General features: G+C 45.9%; 1 protein-coding gene across 1 annotated transcript in view; it reads left to right on the forward strand.

The window, feature by feature from the left end:
* The window catches only part of Man2a1 (mannosidase alpha class 2A member 1), a 163,574-nt gene that overhangs the window by 41,398 nt on the left and 103,903 nt on the right, over positions 1-18,273 (forward strand). Inside the window, exons 5-6 of the mRNA XM_032901717.1 lie at positions 8,476-8,603; positions 18,020-18,193. Coding sequence (XP_032757608.1) covers positions 8,476-8,603; positions 18,020-18,193 — 302 coding nt within the window. The remainder of the gene's footprint in view (positions 1-8,475; positions 8,604-18,019; positions 18,194-18,273) is intronic.

Below are 18,273 nucleotides of genomic sequence, written 5' to 3' on the forward strand. Positions count from 1 at the left end.
TGGACTCCACATGGCTGGGCAGGTCCTGCAGGAAGCGAAGCTAGAACCCTAGACAATAGACCTTCAGGAATTAAGATTTCCCGAACTGGTAGAGGAGAGGGCTGAATCCTCTGGGCTGATGAGGAGCCGTCCTTCTAGGAGGGACTTTATACAAGTCTAACAACTTCCTCACAAATCAATGAACACAGCCTATCCTGCGGCCTTGGCTCATCTCTTCTTGACCTGTAACACTGCTAACGCTGGGGAGATACAGGCTTCTCTCCCTGGTTCGGGACAAACTGTAAATACATCTATCCCTTTTACTAATTATTATTTGCTAACTCTTGAAACACAGGGAAATGAAGGTAGGAGGTTCATGGATTGGAGCTGCTAACAGCAGCGTGCATGGGGAGAAAATTCTGGGAAAAAACGAGGTTGTGGTTAGTGTCCAGCATTCAGCTTTCTAGTAGTCCTTGGTTCTACAGAAGAGAGGCTGTGTCAAGGACTCTGAGAATCGAGTTCATGGCGGAGGACTCTCTGGTTTTCCGGAAAGTCAGCCGTGGGCTCAGAGCTGACGTTATTTTATATTTCCCCACTGGGGGAGAAATGATGGCCCCTTCTTGGTTCATCCCCGGCACACTCTCTTCCCTGTGTTTTTTCTTTGCTGTTGTCCACTTTACATAGGCAGAGCCATATAAAACTGATCATATCTGACCGGCTTTGATATGTGCAAAAATGCCCCTTCGGTATGATTCAACTCAGTACTTAAAACAGGGGCACTCATTCTGTCATCTCTCAAACTCTTTGGAGCCTGCTTCTTTGGCATCGGGAAGCAAAGGGCTCAGTGGGGAAATGGCGCCATTTTGCTTGAGCAAAATAAATAAATAAATAAATAAATAAATAAATAAATAAATAATCATAAAACCATTTCAGAAAATCGAGTTTTAGTCTTACTTAAGTTTGTTGAAATTTTCTTTTAGTTATAAATACTCACCTGTACTCCCTTATGCCACTGACTGTAGATCTAGTTCAGTGTTTCTCAGCCTTGCTGACGCTGTGTCCCTTTCGTACAGTTCCTTGATACAGTTGTGGTGATCCCCAACCATGAAATTATTTTCATTGCTACTTCATAACTGTAATTTTAATACTTTTATGAAGCATAACTGTATCTGTTTTCCGATGGTCGTAGGGAACTGCCGTAAAGGAGTCCAATTGCCCCTCCCCCAAGGGGTCCAACCCACAGGTTGAGAACCACTGATCTAGGGCAGTGACATTTGCTTTCTTCCTTGAACTGAGAGTCCATAGTGCCTCAACAATGGGCCACGTCTGTGTGTTTTGCAGCACGCTCAATAGAACCTTAGATTTTTGTTCCCCTTATTTAGAATTCTTACCTAGTGCTAAGCTGGGACTCCTGTTGTGATGTCTGCACCATGTGTTTGCCTCCTTGGGAAGGTGAGCTACAGAGCGGACATCCCAACCTAAACGTGCACGTTGGGTGCAGCGTGGCAGCCTGTGGATCCCACCGGAGTCCACTGAAGCCTTCCTTGTCCCTGGAAGAGCAGGGATCAATGGGGGCTCAACTGAAGCAACAGAAGTGTCATGTGCTCAGCCAGTGACAACTCGTGTTCTGTCCTCAACAGTGAGGTAGCGTTCAGCATCGTGAGCCTTTAAAAATGGAACCTTTAAAAATGGGTTAACTAAAGGAGAGATCCGTGCAGACGACACAGGGCTTTCTGTTGCCTTTTGTAATTCAAAACAACTTAATCAATTGTAGTCTCCGGGCCCTCTCATCCTGAGGATTTAAAAGAAACTCGCTTCCTTTAAGCCGGCAGCATGACTTCTGTCCACACTTGTCTTGTTTACCTTTCTGGTTTTGCGTGTGGGTAGTTTTGGCTGTCTGTGGTGAAACACTGCACAGTGTTTCTGATCCTCTGGATTGTGAAGTGGCTGACTGATGTTTGACTTGGTCCAGTGTTACCCCTTAGCTTTTCCTTTGGCTGGCTTAGCTCTGCCCTGGGCCCGAGACCGTGGGATGGCCTCTATGATGCACCTGCTTCTGCCGTCAGGACCAATGTTTGGTGCAGAAACCTGATGACCGGAACATCGTGTGTTACTCATGTCTTGACCAGCCGTAGTGTTGGTTTTTGGGTTTGGTTTCTTTTTTGTTCTGTTTTTATTTTTACTATTTTTTTGGTATGAAATACGTGTTTCGTGTTTGCTGCACGTCAGTCAGTGTAGACCGTATTTTTATCATATTTGTGTGCTTTAGCAGTTTCCCGAGAAGGCACGGGCTTTTCATCTGATATTCTAAGCACCCTGTCACATTTTCTTCAGTTTCGGAGTTAGGTAAAAATCTCACTGAGCTCAGAAACATTTGCTGCTACTTGCTTAAATCCCAAGACTTAACTCGGGCACACTTTGGGTTTTCCCAGAAAAACGGGCCATTAATGCTCTTACACTGCCTCATTATTATGCATTTATACTGGTTGGGTTTTATGGTGTTGAAGCAAAGGCTGCTGTAAAATTTACAGAGAGCGTGAGGTTAGTGCGTCTTGTGAAGTTTGAAGTCGGTTGCAGATGTAGATGTTGTGTGGAGCCTGCAGGGTTTCCTTACAGTGAGTGCAGCTCTGAAGTGACCGCTTCCCCACCTGTGAGGTGACACTCGGTTTGGGATACCCACTCACTGTTTTTGTTTTTTTCCCCAAGACAGTCTCTTTGTGTTAGCCCCGATTGCCCTGGGACTATCTGTGAGATGAGGCTGGCCTTGAACTCGTAGAGATCTGCCCACCCCTGCTTCCAGGATGCTGTTACCCAGCACTGGAGGGTCCTTTTGAGTCTAAGGCCCAGTCTTGACTTCCTCCATCTTCCATGGTTAACGATTTGCCAGGGTCCAAAGCCTGTTGAGTCTGTGCTGTGTGCCAGGCATGTTCAAGCCTCCGCAGACCTCTGGCATCTGCCTTTGTCTTTGGTTGCCTCCCACCTTACATTTTGCCCTTAGCGTGCCTCAGTCGTGTTCAGGCTGGCATGGCCCCAGACTCCTGGCATACTGACCCGCTGATGTCTTCATACACACGCGTTTTTATGCATCTTTCCCATGACCTCACCTCAGAAGCCTTCCCCTGCTTACTGTGTTCTTCACTTGACAAATATTTACTGTGCTAAGATCCAGGGTAAGCCCTCAGTGAACAAGAGGGCACAGCTAAGCTCACCACTGCAGAAAAGTGTTGTTTCCAGCGAGCTTTGGAAGCATGTAGTATTCGGGATGAAGTCTGAGGGTGACTAAAACTCCAGTCAAGAAGAGGATGTGAGAGGAAGGGGAAGACACCGCAGATTCTGAGGAGAAAACTGTGATTGGTGAGAAGGTAGCACCTCAGACACCTGAGGAGATTGTTTAGCAGTGGATATGAGAGGCCAGCAGAAGTTACCATTCCGGGCTGTTCATTTAGATAGCAGCAAAGATTGGGGAGAAGGTGCAGCAGCTGGAACATGGCAGCGCCTTGCTGTTACAGGGGGTGACTTCCGAAGACTTTTCCAAATGATCACATGTGTTGTGTGTGAGGAGTTGATGTAGAAATTAACCTTCGAGAGATGAAGTCATATTCAAGAACAGACGCGTGCACGCACACGGCAGACTGAAAATGGTTCAGGTGTCTGCCAACAAGATGGTATACTAACACACCAATAGCATTCTCCTTGGCAAGAAAACATGAATTAGTGCAACACACCTCCATTTTGTTTTGCCGGACAGAGTTTCTCTGGGTAGCGCTGGCTCTCCTAGAGCTCCATTCATAACCCAGGCGTCAGACTCCGAGACCTGCCTGCCTCTGGCTCCTGAGTGGTGAGATTAAAGGCATGGGCTACCACTACCCAGCCTTGACATACATTTCCTGAAGAACTTTTAGAGAATCTTTTATGAAAGGGACTTAGCTTGATGTCCACCCGCTGCCCTGTAGTTTGTTTCTCGTCCCTCGCTAATACAGAGTGTATAATTTACCATCGGTGTTAATACTGTCTGACTTAGCTGAGTGATCGTGGGAGCAGCATGGCCTTCACAGACCCCTGTGAAACTGTGTAAGCTGGTGGGTGGGACCCAGCACCCCGCTCTCTGTGCACCTTCCCGAATGAGATCAGTTATTTCAGAAATCCCTGACACTTACTCTGTTTCTCTTGTGCGATATCAGTATCCATTTCTTACCTTTTTACGCTGTCAGGTGCTCCTAAACGAGCAACAGGGAGTTCTTGTCCTTCTGGAACTTATGTCCCAGGGAGAGAAAGGCAGCGGAGATGGAGGTGTCCTGTTGGCTTCAGTTGTGGATGTTACGAAAGAGGGTTTTAGGTTTCAGGAGAGGTGATAGCTTGGTTGAGGTTTGCGTAGGATGTGATGATTGGCAGTGTGTCTGTTAGAGCCAGTGTTAGGCCAGTGTTAGAAGGGAGGGTGCTTTAGGCTGGTAAGGTATTGACGACAGGTTGAGGGGAGGAAGGGGACAAATCCAAATGAGAGGAGTAGCAGAGACGGCTCAGTTGTTTTTCTCATACTCTCTCTTTGAAGGCTGTCATCCAGAATGTTGGAGAACATAAGGACCCCAGATTAGCCTATGGAAGGGTTTAAACAAGTCCTCCTTCTGCTCTCCCACTGGATACTGCACACAGAAGGCGCGTGCATCAGGCGATCTGGTCCCCAGGTGTCTCGGGCATGAATTGATTCTGCGGGAGACACCACGTAACTAATTTTGTATTTAGGAATGGGACCCAGTGTGCTATCTCACAGCATTTCCTATTTCCCACAATGCACGGTTACAAATCCATCTCACTTTCTCAGGTGAAATTAATCTGCGATCCTTTGAAGCTTGCTAAACGGTGCATTGTTTGCCGCCAAGTTGTCTGTGACAATTTCCCCATTAGGGAGAAAGGCTCTTTGAGTATAGCCTTCTGTGTGTGACCAAATTCCAAATGTCTGATGACTCTACGTGGAGGAAGACGTGACACTCGCTGAAAATGATTCACAGCTCCTTGAGCACGGCAGTAAATCCTGAAGTGTAAAATCTGTGTCTTGGGCAAAATGAGCAGTGACAAATACTCTTGGCTTATTCCTGATCAGTTACTTCTCTAAGCGCTCTGTACCCAATCCCCCAGCACTGAAGTAGACACGTGGTTAATGTCTTCTAGCAGGCGGCTAGCCACCATTATAGAGAGTGACGTGCGAGCCTTGGCGGTCTTCAACTTAGCCACTCGAGCGTGGGCTCTTGACTTCACTCCGTGTGTACCCCCCTTCCCCTGTTTGCACGCTGCTCGCATGTCTGTGACCTAAGATTATGACGTCGTGTACATTGCAAAGTTTCCCAGGAAGCTGAGAGCCTTCTAGTAGAGACTAAGGAACTGGCTTCACAGGACAGACATGCGTCGTTTGCTTGCTCCTCTGCGTCTCACAGAAAGGCTTCATCTGATGCAGCTGAACACTAAGTACACAGAAGTGCCAGCATTGAAGCCAGCACTTCTGTAGGTACAGGTCATCCCACTCCTCGCTTTTCTTGGTGTTGACGTCTAGGGAGTACGGTTACAGCCTTACTAACGTTCATGTGATGGCAAGCAGCAGGGATTTTGCGTGTGACATCCTCTTGTACATCCACACAGTTTTGCCCACACCGTTTTCTTCTTGTTGATCGTGGTGAGTGGGTGAACGATCTCAGGGCCGGTTCCTCTGTCCACGCCAGTAAGCGTTTCTGTCAATCCAAACCTTCCTGCCTGTGAGACATTTGGCTTTATAATCTGTTTTAGTTTCTTGTATTTTTTGTTTTCCTTTTCCTGTGGATGATTCAAACGGTCACATGGCAGGGAGACAGACGCAGCCATAGATTAGGTGAACTCGCTAACCTGGCCATTTCTGTCCCTCGCATAGGACACAAGCTGTGGCTGCATCTTTAAGATTCATGCTGTTTTCTTCCACTTAGTATTCTGTCTTGTCTGGTTGGATAAAGCATGCTAAGATAACTAAAATTGTGCTTTTTGTTGTTGTTGTTGTTGTTGGTTTTTGCTGCGCTCTTCTGGTTTGGGCCTGCTCATGCAGGTTTTCTTAGAAGCCTACTGCTCTATGGGGGAAAGGCACACATTTTATAGAAATGCCTTGGTTTCTATGCCAGAATCTTGGCTTTTGCATGTGATTTTCTCTCTGTTCTCTCTGATGCCTACAGGAATGCCAGTGTTTGAACCACCCGCCTTTCAACTGTGTAGTTGGATCCGATTTTGTGTCTCTTCTTATCGTGACTTTAATCTTTTTATGGTTATGAGGGCCAGTTTTGCTTATCAGCCACACTTCCTCTCTTCCTACCTGACCGTGGCTGTCCTTTTGACTTTCTTTTTAAAGATTTCCTGTCAAGCACCATTTCCTTCCAGTCTGTGAGACGGAGGCACCTCCTTCTCCCCCTTGGAAGCCCAGCTATCACTGACTAGCCCAGACCGAACTGTGCTCATTACTGGAAAGCGGCGTCTCCCTCCTCACTCCCAGTGTTCATTAATATCTCTCTATTAAACATGTAGACTTGGGAACTCCAAGCCGTCCTTGCACTCTCACCAGTATGCTTCTCGTCCTACTCTCCAATCATAGATTTCCCAGAGCTACGTTTTTACCAACCCTCTCTGCCCCTCTTTCGTGTTTTCTACCACTGTCAACATAATTGGAACTCCATTCTAAACGACCTTATCATCACTGATTTATATGTGAGCCTGACCTAATTCAATCTACACATTAATTACTAATATTAAACGGACGGTCTCCTGAATCTATTTCTCCAAGCAGGCTACTCAGTGCCGGGCATGTAACGGCACATGCTAATCCCTGCTCTCTTGGAGATTGCATTCTGTTGGTGGGTAGGAGGGAGAGGCAGATAGAGTAAACAGGCAGTTTTAGCTTTCGATAAAGGCTGTGAGGTATAGCGAGGGGGTAGATAGGACTGCTAAATTGCTCGGGGACTCGAGGAGACTTCTCGATAAATTATATTCGAGTTGAGACACCAAGGCAGCTGGAACCATCCAGGTTGATGAAGAGAAGCAATATGAAATTGCTTGGAAACATTTAGTGAGGAAGAAGCTTAGTCCTTAGAGTAACCGTTGTGCACAGATAAGAACCCAGATGTTGCATCAGAGGGGCATCCATGGCTTCCCAAGGCAGCAGATTTGCTAATAGCACATGCAGCTGGAGAGACTCTCGCTGTGCGTACGTGCACTGCTTTCTCCAACTCGACTCTTCTTGGACGTCATTCAGGCCTTTAGGACAGGAGGGGGGTCTTTTTGGTTGTTTTTTGTTTTGCTTTTGTTTTCTTTGTCAAAATAAAACTGATATTGAAAAGGGAAAAACTGTCTTTGGGATTACTATTTTTTCTTCTATTTCACTTTAGTTTTTACTAACTTGTAGGTTCTGTCTAGTCGAACCCAGCAAATAACTTGTTTTTAAGCAATTATATCCGGACATTTCCAAAATCTGTGCTGATTAGTAGTGAGTCAATGAATCCGATAGCATGTGCACGTTTGAGGGGTAGGGGTTACAGTCTGCTCGCCAGCCCTCGCTTACACTCAGTACCAACCTCTCCTTTTGAGGACAGCGGTCAGATCCACATGGCCTCTGGAGTGTGGCAAAGCTAGACATAAGGGCCAGCATAGAACAAGTAACTAAAAAAAAGCCTATTGTCCCAGAGAGAGGAGGGTTCTGTAATCATGAACTTGGTGGGTTTCTTAAGTAAATGCAGTGTTTAGAAATGCTAACTCTTTCTGGTCATGTCTTGATGAAAGCTTTCTGGCTCTCGGAACGTCCACATCTCACAAACTGACAGTCTTTGATACTAGAGATAAAGTCTTCAACTTTTCTCCTTCTTCAGAGACTTTCAAGTTTCTGGTAGTTCATAATTTTCTTCTCTTCTTGGATTAAGTCATGCTAATTATCAAGAATTAGTACTCATTGTCTTGTATGACGTTACTGTGAAGGAACACTCAACAGACGGATAACAGTAATGACACGGTTCTTCAACCAATCATAAAAATGCACAGAGCCCACAGTTTAGTAAACTGGAAGCATGGTTATGGAGCAGTGTGTTTAATTACCTTAACTGTGTCCGAGGGACGGAGGTAAATGCCACCTTTTGATATGGTATATTGGAACAGACACCGTCCTTGAAATGGCAGCCCTTCAGCCAGCAGCACAGGCCCGAGTAATTCAGTGCTCTGTGAGGTTCAGAAATAAACCATGCGACTCCTGCCGTGGTGAGCAGTCTTCGTGTTACACCTGTGTGGAAAAGTGTGCTAGGCAAAGAAGGGTTGCCCAAGATCCTTAACTATGGGGACTTCATCTCCAGGGCCTGGAGTTGAAACTTAATTACTTGTTTAAGAAAATGTTCCCCCTCTCTCACGTCACTACTGGCCATTTGTAAAGATTGATCTTAGATAATTACGTATTTTAATTTCTTCTGTGAACTTTTGTTATCTTAACTGTATTCGTTTCTTCCCTAGTTTACTACAGAATGGTCAGCTTGAGATTGTGACCGGTGGCTGGGTGATGGCCGATGAAGCCACTACACATTATTTTGCCTTAATTGACCAACTGATTGAAGGGCATCAATGGCTGGAAAAAAATCTAGGTAGGTATCGATGTCTGTCCCCCCCCCCCCTTCCCCTTCCCTTGGACTGTTTTGGGAAGTTACATTTAAGGGATCTGAACTAATTTTCTTAATAATTATTGACTAATTTACCCTTCATTAATTGTGTTTATTAGGTCTCAATCATATAGACGTATGATAGTTTGATTGACTATTATCAACCTTGCTTTGCATCTTATTTGATGACTTTCATTTGTTTAAAGTTTCTTATTTTTATGATATATTAGCTGAGGCTTGTTCATAAGAGTCAAGGCCCTACTAGTAGCTTAATTCAGATTGAGGGTGGGAAGGAGAAACCAGAAGGCATTTGTGTATTATGTCGGGGAGGATTCTGGAGGTGGAGGAGTTAGGGTAGCTCGGGGCATGGTTCCTTCTGGGGGACGGAACTTACGTGATTGAGATTGCTTCCTCGGGCTCGCCTTGCTTGCGTGTTGGTCTGTACTGTTTTTCCTAGGCAGTGTGTAAGAAAGACGGACGGCCCTGTGCAGCAGAAACAGCTCCCCACCCCCAACTCCAATTTAGCCACCAGGATGAGATTTTGGTTTTTGTTTTGTTTTGTTTGTTTGTTTGTTTTTTAAATACTTTATCTGATTGGCCTAACAGCCAGGAACTTAATGCTGAGGTACAGGACCTGTTTTCCTAGGGCAGTGAGCGCATCACCCCTGAACTGTGATGGCGGGTCCCCTTATGTGACTGGACCCATGGAGGAGGATGTTGGGCTGACAGCATCAACATCCTGTACAACTCACCAAAACCTAGAACTGACCGGCGTCTTCTCGATGTCTGCCACAAGACACAAACCTCCTCACAAATATTCATACCTTAATACAGCTTTTATGCTTTTCTTTATGATAAGCGTCTGTGATTGTATTGAAGTTATTTCTGGGTAATTTTTATTTTTTTCTCCATTAGGAGTCAAAGTCTCTCCATATTATAATTATTCATTTCCTTTTTATTTTAACACATTTTAAATCTACTGTGAAGTAATCCTAGAAAACTTCCACTCATGCCTAACATTATGACACATCACTAACAGTTTGACACACTCACTAATAGTTTGACACACTCACTAACAGTTTGACACACAAACTAACATTTGGACACACCCACTAACATTTGACACACCCACTAACATTTGGACACACCCACTAACATTTGGACACACCCACTATCTTTATGACTTATCTTCAGTCTTTCTCCTCTTCTCATACCACTGTTGTGGTGGTGACTGCTTTTGGAAACTGGAGACCACATTGCAGACACTGCATCTGTGGAATGCATTGCTACAGCTGTGCTGAGATTCTAACCTCAAAAGCCTTACTTGTGAGTCTGCCCTTGGCTCTTACTGCACTCTTGGAGTCTTTAAATTTGAGCAGCCTACTGCTTTTACAAGCGTATTGTGTGCTCCCTCCAAGAACCCGGCACCCTTAGTGTGCATGTGCTTGTGTGAGCAGTGCCCACTGGAAGTCCTGGGCACTGAATGTGCGATGAGTTTCTCAGTTGACAGCATGTTACACATATTCTTCAGAAATTTAGCTAGAAGGATTACATGTGCATATGGGGCAGACTCTTCTGGATGTGGTCCACATTTTCTTTATCTTTGAATTTATCCTAAGGTCATAGCTGTGGGACAGTATTCTGAAGTTCATGGTGTGTGTGTGTGTGTGTGTGTGTGTGTGTGTGTGTGTGTGTGTAGAGAAAATAGGATCCATTTCCCTGCTGCATACAAGAAACACACCTCGACGTCAAGGATAGACATTAGGTCAGGGTAAAGGATTAGATAAAGATGACCCAAGAAAATGGACGTAAGCAGCAAGCTGGGTGTAGCCATTTTAATATCTAACAAAATGGACTTCAAGCCAAAGTTAATCAAAAGAGACCGGGAAAGGACAGTTCATACTGATCAAAGGAAAGTCCATAGAGATGACATTTCAATTCTTTTTCTTTCATGTGTTATGTGCATGTATTATGTATTTTAAACTTTTCATTGATTGTTTTTGAGTTTCACATCATGGACCCCAGTCCCACTCTTCTCCCATCCCTTCATATCTACTTTTTATCATTGCAAACTCCCCCGCTAAAACACACACACACACACACACACACACACCCTATCACCACCACCACCACCAAAAACCAATGCATAGGTTCCATCTCATGATGGAAGCTGGACTGTGTCACACTGTCACACAGTGTATCCTCTGTCCACACATCTTCTCTTGCAAATGTTCACAGCAGTGAGCCATGGGTCTGGCTTGAGATCTCTGGCTGCTGTGAAGCCGGCAGTACTGAATCCTCTCAGGACTCCTCCCAGTTATCTTGTTGTTGCCCTGTATCATGGAGGTCCTGCAGCTTTGCATCAGCAGGACTGGTCCCTTCACATGCCCCAACTGTTTGCAAATATATAGATTTGGGGTGGGTCAATTCTGAGCCCGCCATCTGGGCCTGGGTGGGAGCTGAGCTGGGCAGCCCCCGGGCTCTTCCTTATCAGCACCACCAGGGCGAGCTTCCAGCACTGCTCCAGCTAGGTCACCCAGTGCTGTCCTGGGCAGCTTTCCTGCTCTCAGCTCTTGGGGCCAGCTGGCCTGCACCCACGCCTCCAGAGCCAGCTCCACTGTGCTGCCTAGACATGTGCAGGGCCCACTCTCCCAAGTCCTGCAGTCAGAGACGGGCAGGGCCAGCTCATCTGTTCTCAGGACTCCAGGGCCAGTTTTCCTGACTGCTGAGGTGGTGAGGGACGGAGCGGGGGAGGGCATCACTGCTGCAGCATCTGCACCACCTCACAGCAGAGTGGCAGGGCCAGCTCTGCCTTGATTCGTCCTTAGGGCTGGCTCACCCACTCCCCTTAGACCTGGGCTAGCACTACTGTACTATGCAAGGGCCTGTTCTCCTGAGTGCTGCAGCTGGTGAGGGACAGGGACCCTGGGGCCAGTTCTCCTGATTGCCACAGGTGGTCAGGGATGCTGGGAGGGGATGACACAGGTTCATAAGCTTTAACGAGTCAGCAAACCAGGGCGATTGTATGAGGAGTGTATGGGCCATGGGAGCCCAGCCCACTTCCTTAAATATTGAAGTATGTCCTAAGCTAAGAGAGTCGCTGTGTACAAACACGACCTTTGGGTTTTTCTTAACATTTAGCTTTGTTGAGGTACAGCTTACACATAGTGCAATGCATAAATAGATCTTGAGAGATTGGTGAGTACTGATGGGGGTGCACACCCATTTCATCCTCACCCAGATACTCTCCCCTCCCTCCTCTCCACCGTCCAGCACACGCTCCCTGTCACTGTTCCCGTCGACGGGTTTTGCTTTTGAGGAACTCACACACGGACTCAGCAGCTAGTGTCTCACAACCGGACTGAGGCAGATTCGTGCACAATAAAGTGCACTCCCCTCAAGTCTGATGTGCCTCCGTCCCAGGCTCCCCCTGTCCATTTTGGTAAATAATCCCTGCCTTCATGGCTCTGGGGATTGGTTCTAGAGTCCCTCCACCGATACCTGGCGATGCAGGGTGCCTTCAGCAAAATGGCGCAGTGTGGACGTAAAACTAGATGCAGCTCAGCTCAAGGCCCAGCGCTCGACTCCCAGCATCACATACACCGTTCGTGGTGGTGCACGCCGCTGGTCCCAGCACTCAGGAGGTGGACGCAGGGGACTTAGGAGTTTGAGGTCATCCTTGTCTACCTAGTAGATTCCAGGCTAGCCTGCGATACACGAAACCCTGTTGGCTCATGACGGCTTCTAACTCCAGTTCCACAGGATCTGCTGCCCTCTTCCCGGCCCCTCGGACACTTAGTGCAACTCGCCCACATACTTTTACAGGCGGGCAAAACACTCAGATACACAAAATAAAAATTAAAAATGCAGGAGGAATGTCTGGAATACGTTGGCTAAACAAGAATCATCCCCATGTTAACCACGGCAAATCCCGATTAATGCACACTCACGAGCTGTGTACATTTGTGGAAATCCTCAGTTCCCCTCAGAGACATTTTTGCAGCTTTTATTGGGAAAGTTTTGCTTTTTTGTTGAATTTGGTTCTAGATACTTTTTTTTTGCCATTGTGAATGGGATTTATTTTATTGATTTCGGTTAGGAGTAGTTACTGGTAGTGCGTGTAGCTACGAGTATTAGATCTTATATCTTTCCACTACCAGAAAGTTTTTGACATAGGTTCAGGTGTGTGGCGCTAACTCACTTCTGTTCATGGCCGGGTAGTGTTGGATTTTTAGACGAGATTCCTGTTGGCTTTCCATGGTGAGCCTCTAGGTGTTCGCTGCAGCTGCGTGACCCGGGCGTTCATGCAGTTCTGTCCAGCTGGATCTTGGCACGTGCTTCATTGTCATTGATAAATCCTGAGAAGAAACTTGCTGTAGGAGTGAGGAGACTTTTCAAAGTGCGTTTGCTATCGTACATTCAACCAGCAGCGAATTTGTCCCGTACTTTTGCCAGTATTTCTTATGCCAGTCTTTGCAGGTAACAATTTCAGGAGAGATAAGGGATTCATTGTTTCACCCGAGTCTCTCTCAGCCGAGGACGAGGAGTGAGGCTGGTGCTCCATTGCCCATGGTTTTGCCTGTTCTGATGTTTTCAAGTCTTTCACCCTGGTCGTTCAGTTGGGCTGTTCCCCTCCTGTGTGAGAACCTGAGCGGTTGCTCATGTGTATGCTATGTGGATTTCCTACCATCTTTTGATTGTTCATTTGTTGTTTAAGATTTTATTACTCTCTCTGTCCCTGTCTGAGTCTCTCTTTCTCCCTGTGTGTGTGTGTGTGTGTGTGTGTGTGTGTGTGTGTGTGCGCGCGCGCATGTGTGCATGTGGGTGTGTATGTTCATGCATGAGTGCATGTGTGTGTGGTGTATGAGTGAGTACACAGATGTCTATATGTGCCTGGTGGGTGTATGGTAGTCAGGAGACGACTTGCAGGAGTTAGCTTCTCCTCCACCCTGATGTCTGAGGCTGAATTCCTGACATTGGGTTAGCACAGGAGTGCTGTACCCACTGAGCCATCTGGCTAGACTGTGCTCTTTTACCTTTAATGATGCCCACCGTAGTTTCTCCTTCTGTCGCTGTGGTAAAATACCCTGACAATGCATCTGAAAGGAGAAAGGGTTTATTTTCGCTCATGGTTGAGAGTTACCACCCATCAAGATGAGGACACTTGAAGGAGGTGCTTGAAGCAGCTTCTCCCTTCAAGTCTACCACAGAGAGCACTGAAGGCAAGTTGGAGCTCAGCTTGCTTTCCCACACACATAGCCTAGTCTGTACCTTGCATTTAAGAGGTGTCTTCAGGGGCTGGAGAGATGGCTCAGTGGTTAAGAGCACTGACTGCTCTTCCAGAGGTCCTGAGTTCAAATCCCAGCAACCACATGGTGGCTCACAACCATCCGTAATGGGATCTGATGCCCTCTTCTGGTGTGTCTAAAGACAGCTGCAGTGTACTCATATATAATAAATAAATAAATAAATCTTAAAAAAAAAAGAGGTGTCTTCAGCCATCATTAACATAGTCAGGACAGTCCCCACAGCTATGGCTGAGTCCCTCACCCAGGCGATTGTAGAATCCTCCAAGTCTACAGTGAGCACTGGCCACGATGCTGTCTTGTTTCTTTTAACAACTTTGGATTTGTATGTATGAATGCATAACTGTATAAATCTAGCTAGTATATCTTTTTATCACTAATAGTTTATGATTTATTACATATAGTGGACGTGTATTTCCTTAACTATGAGGATTACCCGTGCGGTGCGGTTAGTGTTTGGACCGTGAGTCTGTTTGCTCTGTCCCTGTCTTCCGTCGTCACATGTTAACAGTGACACTTGCCTTTCTTATTTCCGATGTTCAATGGCGTTGCTTAGACGTGCTACAGATATTACCTATTAGCTTATGTAGATATTTTTAACAGTGCCGTGGAGGTTCTTCTTAAGACTTTCCAGTTTGCAGTGTGCACTGCGCCCGTCTCAGATGTCTGTCAGCAGTGCGTAGTTTTCCTAATTTGTTCTGAGTGTGATGGCACTTTGCTCAATTAAAAAGTCGTTGACTCCCAGAGCAAATCCCATTTGGCATGGGTGCTGTGGAGTTCAATCTGTTTAGTGTTTGATGTTTTATGATTTTTTATATTTGTTTTCAAAAACGAGATTGGATTTCTTTCTTAATGTGCTACATTTATGTGAATTATTTACTGGCTTATGATATCTAATGTAATAGCTAGTCAGATTGCTTCCCTCACATTCCAAGAATTTTACGGACATTTGAAAAACTTACTGTAAGAGTTTGTGCCCACAAAACCTTCTCTTCTAGGTAGACTTTCTTTATTTATGCTAAAAATATTTACATAATTCTATTATAATCTGATGCAAATTAAATTGTTTTATAGGAAACCAAGCCTTACCAACATTTTAATTATTTATGATGTAAAATAATATGTATATATAACAACCTTTGTTGTATTTACCAATAATTTTATATAAATAATTGGCATTCTATGTAGAAAAGTAGGGCAGTAACGTTTCAGCAGAATGCAAGGAGAAGTAGATGATTTATAATATATGCAAAGTGTACTATTATAATAGTCTGGATTTTTTTTATATTACCCCTTCCTCTTACCCTTTTACTTAAAAAAACAAAAAACAAAAAACAAAAAACAAAAAACCAATCTAATGCCTAGGAAAACACCATCCAGTTCTAGAATCCCAAAGTCTCTCCCCAGCTCCGATCTTCCTTCCTATCACAGGCTTCAAGAAATGCCGTCTCCCTCTTCTCTCTAGTGTTGTGTGTTTGTGGATTCCTTTTCCCATTGCAGACAGTTGCTCCTCTGTGGGCCAGTGATCTTGATAGGGAAAATACCATCAATGACACTGCAGTTCTAAACTTCTGGACACTGAACTCCCTGACATTTGGTGTGCTTGCTGCCCTACGGACAGTCAGTCTCACCTTTCCCCGTGGACAGGCTCACCTTTCCCTGTGGACAGTCTCTCCTATCCTTGTGGACAGTCTCACCATTTCCCGTGGACAGTCTCACCTTTCCCCATGGACAGTCATCTCACCATTCCCCGTGGACGGGCTCACCTTTCCCCGTGGACAGTCTCACCTTTCCCCGTGGACAGTCTCACCATTCCCCGTGGACAGGCTCACCTTTCCCCGTGGACAGTCTCACCTTTCCCCGTGGACAGGCTCACCTTTCCCCGTGGACAGTCTCACCTTTCCCGTGGACAGTCTCACCATTCCCCGTGGACAGGCTCACCTTTCCCCGTGGACAGTCTCACCATTCCCCGTGGACAGTCTCTCCTTTCCCCATGGACAGGCTCACCTTTCCCCGTGGACAGTCTCACCTTTCCCCATGGACAGGCTCACCTTTTCCCGTGGACAGTCTCACCATTCCCCGTGGACAGGCTCACCTTTCCCCGTGGACAGTCTCACCATTCCCCGTGGACAGGCTCACCTTTCCCTTTACTTGTGAGGATACCCAGCCCTCCTTAAGTTTCACACTCAAGTGTCCCAGGTGTTCCTGGGAAAAGACGCTCATGTCATTTTGTTTAATGAACCGTGTGACAGTGGATCGGCAGAGCTTTGTCTCCATCTCGAAACACTCAATCTCATATTTGCTAAGAAAACAGGGCACTTTCATACTTAAAAAGAAAGTAGTTGTCGAGCCAGGAGGATTAACAAGGACGCCAGGAGATAGCCTGACGCACAGGCTGCATCCAGAGTTCTTCACCGACCCTAGCACCACTGCGGTTCGAGGCTGCTGTTTCCTGCTCAGAGTCAAGCGTCAGGTCCAGGGCCATGTGCCATGTGCTGCATTCAGTTGTCATGTTTTTAGTTTGCCTTAACCTTGAGCATTTCTTCACTTTTTTTTTTTTTCTTTTTGAGTTTCTTGACCACAGGCTTTTGAAGAGGACAAGCCAGTTTTGGAAAAAGCTCATCAGTCTGATTTCTTCCCCTTGGGGTTGGGTTAGGTTATTACTATAGTATTTATTCCTGGCTAGAACTTCTCTGTGCCGACGGTTTCTCTTATCCCCTGTACCAGTGCTGACTGGGCTAACCTTGATTAGTTTGTTAAGGTGTATTTGGTAAACTTCTTTCTCATACATTGACGTTTCTCTTTGTAAAGAACAGTTTGTAGGAGGGGATGGGAGATAAGACGCTGCAGTTGAGACCGGTGCCTCACCTTCCAGAGGACCCACATGTAATTCCTAGGACCCATGTTGGGTGGCTCACAACCACCTATAATTCTAGCTGCTGGGGGATTCAGTGCCTTCTTCTGAACGTTGCGGGCACCCATGTCTTATGTTCACATAAGCCCTGGGGATATAAACAATTAATGTCTTAGGTTTACTATTGCTGTGACAGAACTCCATGACCAAAAGTCACTTGTAGAGGAAAAGTGGTTTATTTGGCCTACCCTTCCACATCTCCATTCATCATGAAGGAAGTCAGAACAGGAACTCAAACAGGACAGGAACTGCTAGGCAGGAGCTGAGGCAGAGACGCTGGAGGGATGCTACTCCCTGGCTGGCTCCCCGTGACTTGCTCATCCTACTTTCTTATAGAACCCAGGGCCACCAGCCCAGGGGTGTCTCACAATGGACCAGATCCTCCATCTTCAGTTACGAATTGAGAAAATATTGTATAGGCTTCTTTGCAGCTCAGGCTTATGGAGGCATTTTGTCAATTGCGGTTCCCTTGTCTCAGATGACTATTCTTTGTGTCAGGTTAACATAGAGTAATCACCGTGATTAATAAAGATGAAATATAAATAAATTTGTAGGACATACGTCAGGAGTAAGAACTATTCTGTTTTTGTGTGCACATGTGTATTTTGACTTAGTTGAGTCTTGTTTGGGTCTTGACTTTTCCTTCTCAGTCTCCTTTGCTGGCTTCCTGTGTTAATACGTTAAAATTATTCAGCAAGGGGTTTCTGCTGTCCTCTGAGGCACATTTTAGCCGATGGCCCTTATAACTGATCTGAGCCATGTCTGAGGCATTCCGTTAACCTCATTCTAGGTAGAGGGAAAGGCAGAGCATCAGAAACCTTTGAGACTCAGTGACGCACTGTGAAGTCATTTCAGTCAGCTCTGCACCGTGTGAGGTGATGATGTCGGGCTGTTTGAAGGTGTCAGGGGCAGACTGTTGGGATTTGGAGACGTAAAGGATCAGCAGTTCCTGGGTTGTCTAAGCCTTCGAGACAGATTGGGCATTAGTCTACCTCCAGTAGTTGGCAGTCATGCAATCCTAGCTGTGAGGTGGTATAATGAGAGCACCCTTTATCTTTGAGCCCAGGAGACTGGCGCTCTGACGCGTCTCGGTGCAGCGTAACTTATATTATTTCACTATATCATTGAAACAAAACAAAAAGTGAAAAAAGAATTTAACACTTCTTTCCCTTAATCAACAGGAGTGAAACCTCGATCGGGCTGGGCCATAGATCCCTTTGGACATTCACCCACAATGACTTACCTTCTAAAACGTGCTGGATTTTCACACATGCTCATCCAGAGAGTCCATTACTCGGTGAAAAAACACTTCTCTTTGCAAAAAACGCTGGAATTTTTCTGGAGACAGAATTGGGGTACGTAGAATCTGATGAAAGCTGATGATTCCATTGACCAAGGTGAAAGTTCTCAGGAGCTCTGAACTTAACAGCAGTGT

This window comes from Rattus rattus, chromosome 4 (genome assembly GCF_011064425.1).
Source record: "Rattus rattus isolate New Zealand chromosome 4, Rrattus_CSIRO_v1, whole genome shotgun sequence".
Lineage (NCBI taxonomy): Eukaryota > Metazoa > Chordata > Mammalia > Rodentia > Muridae > Rattus > Rattus rattus.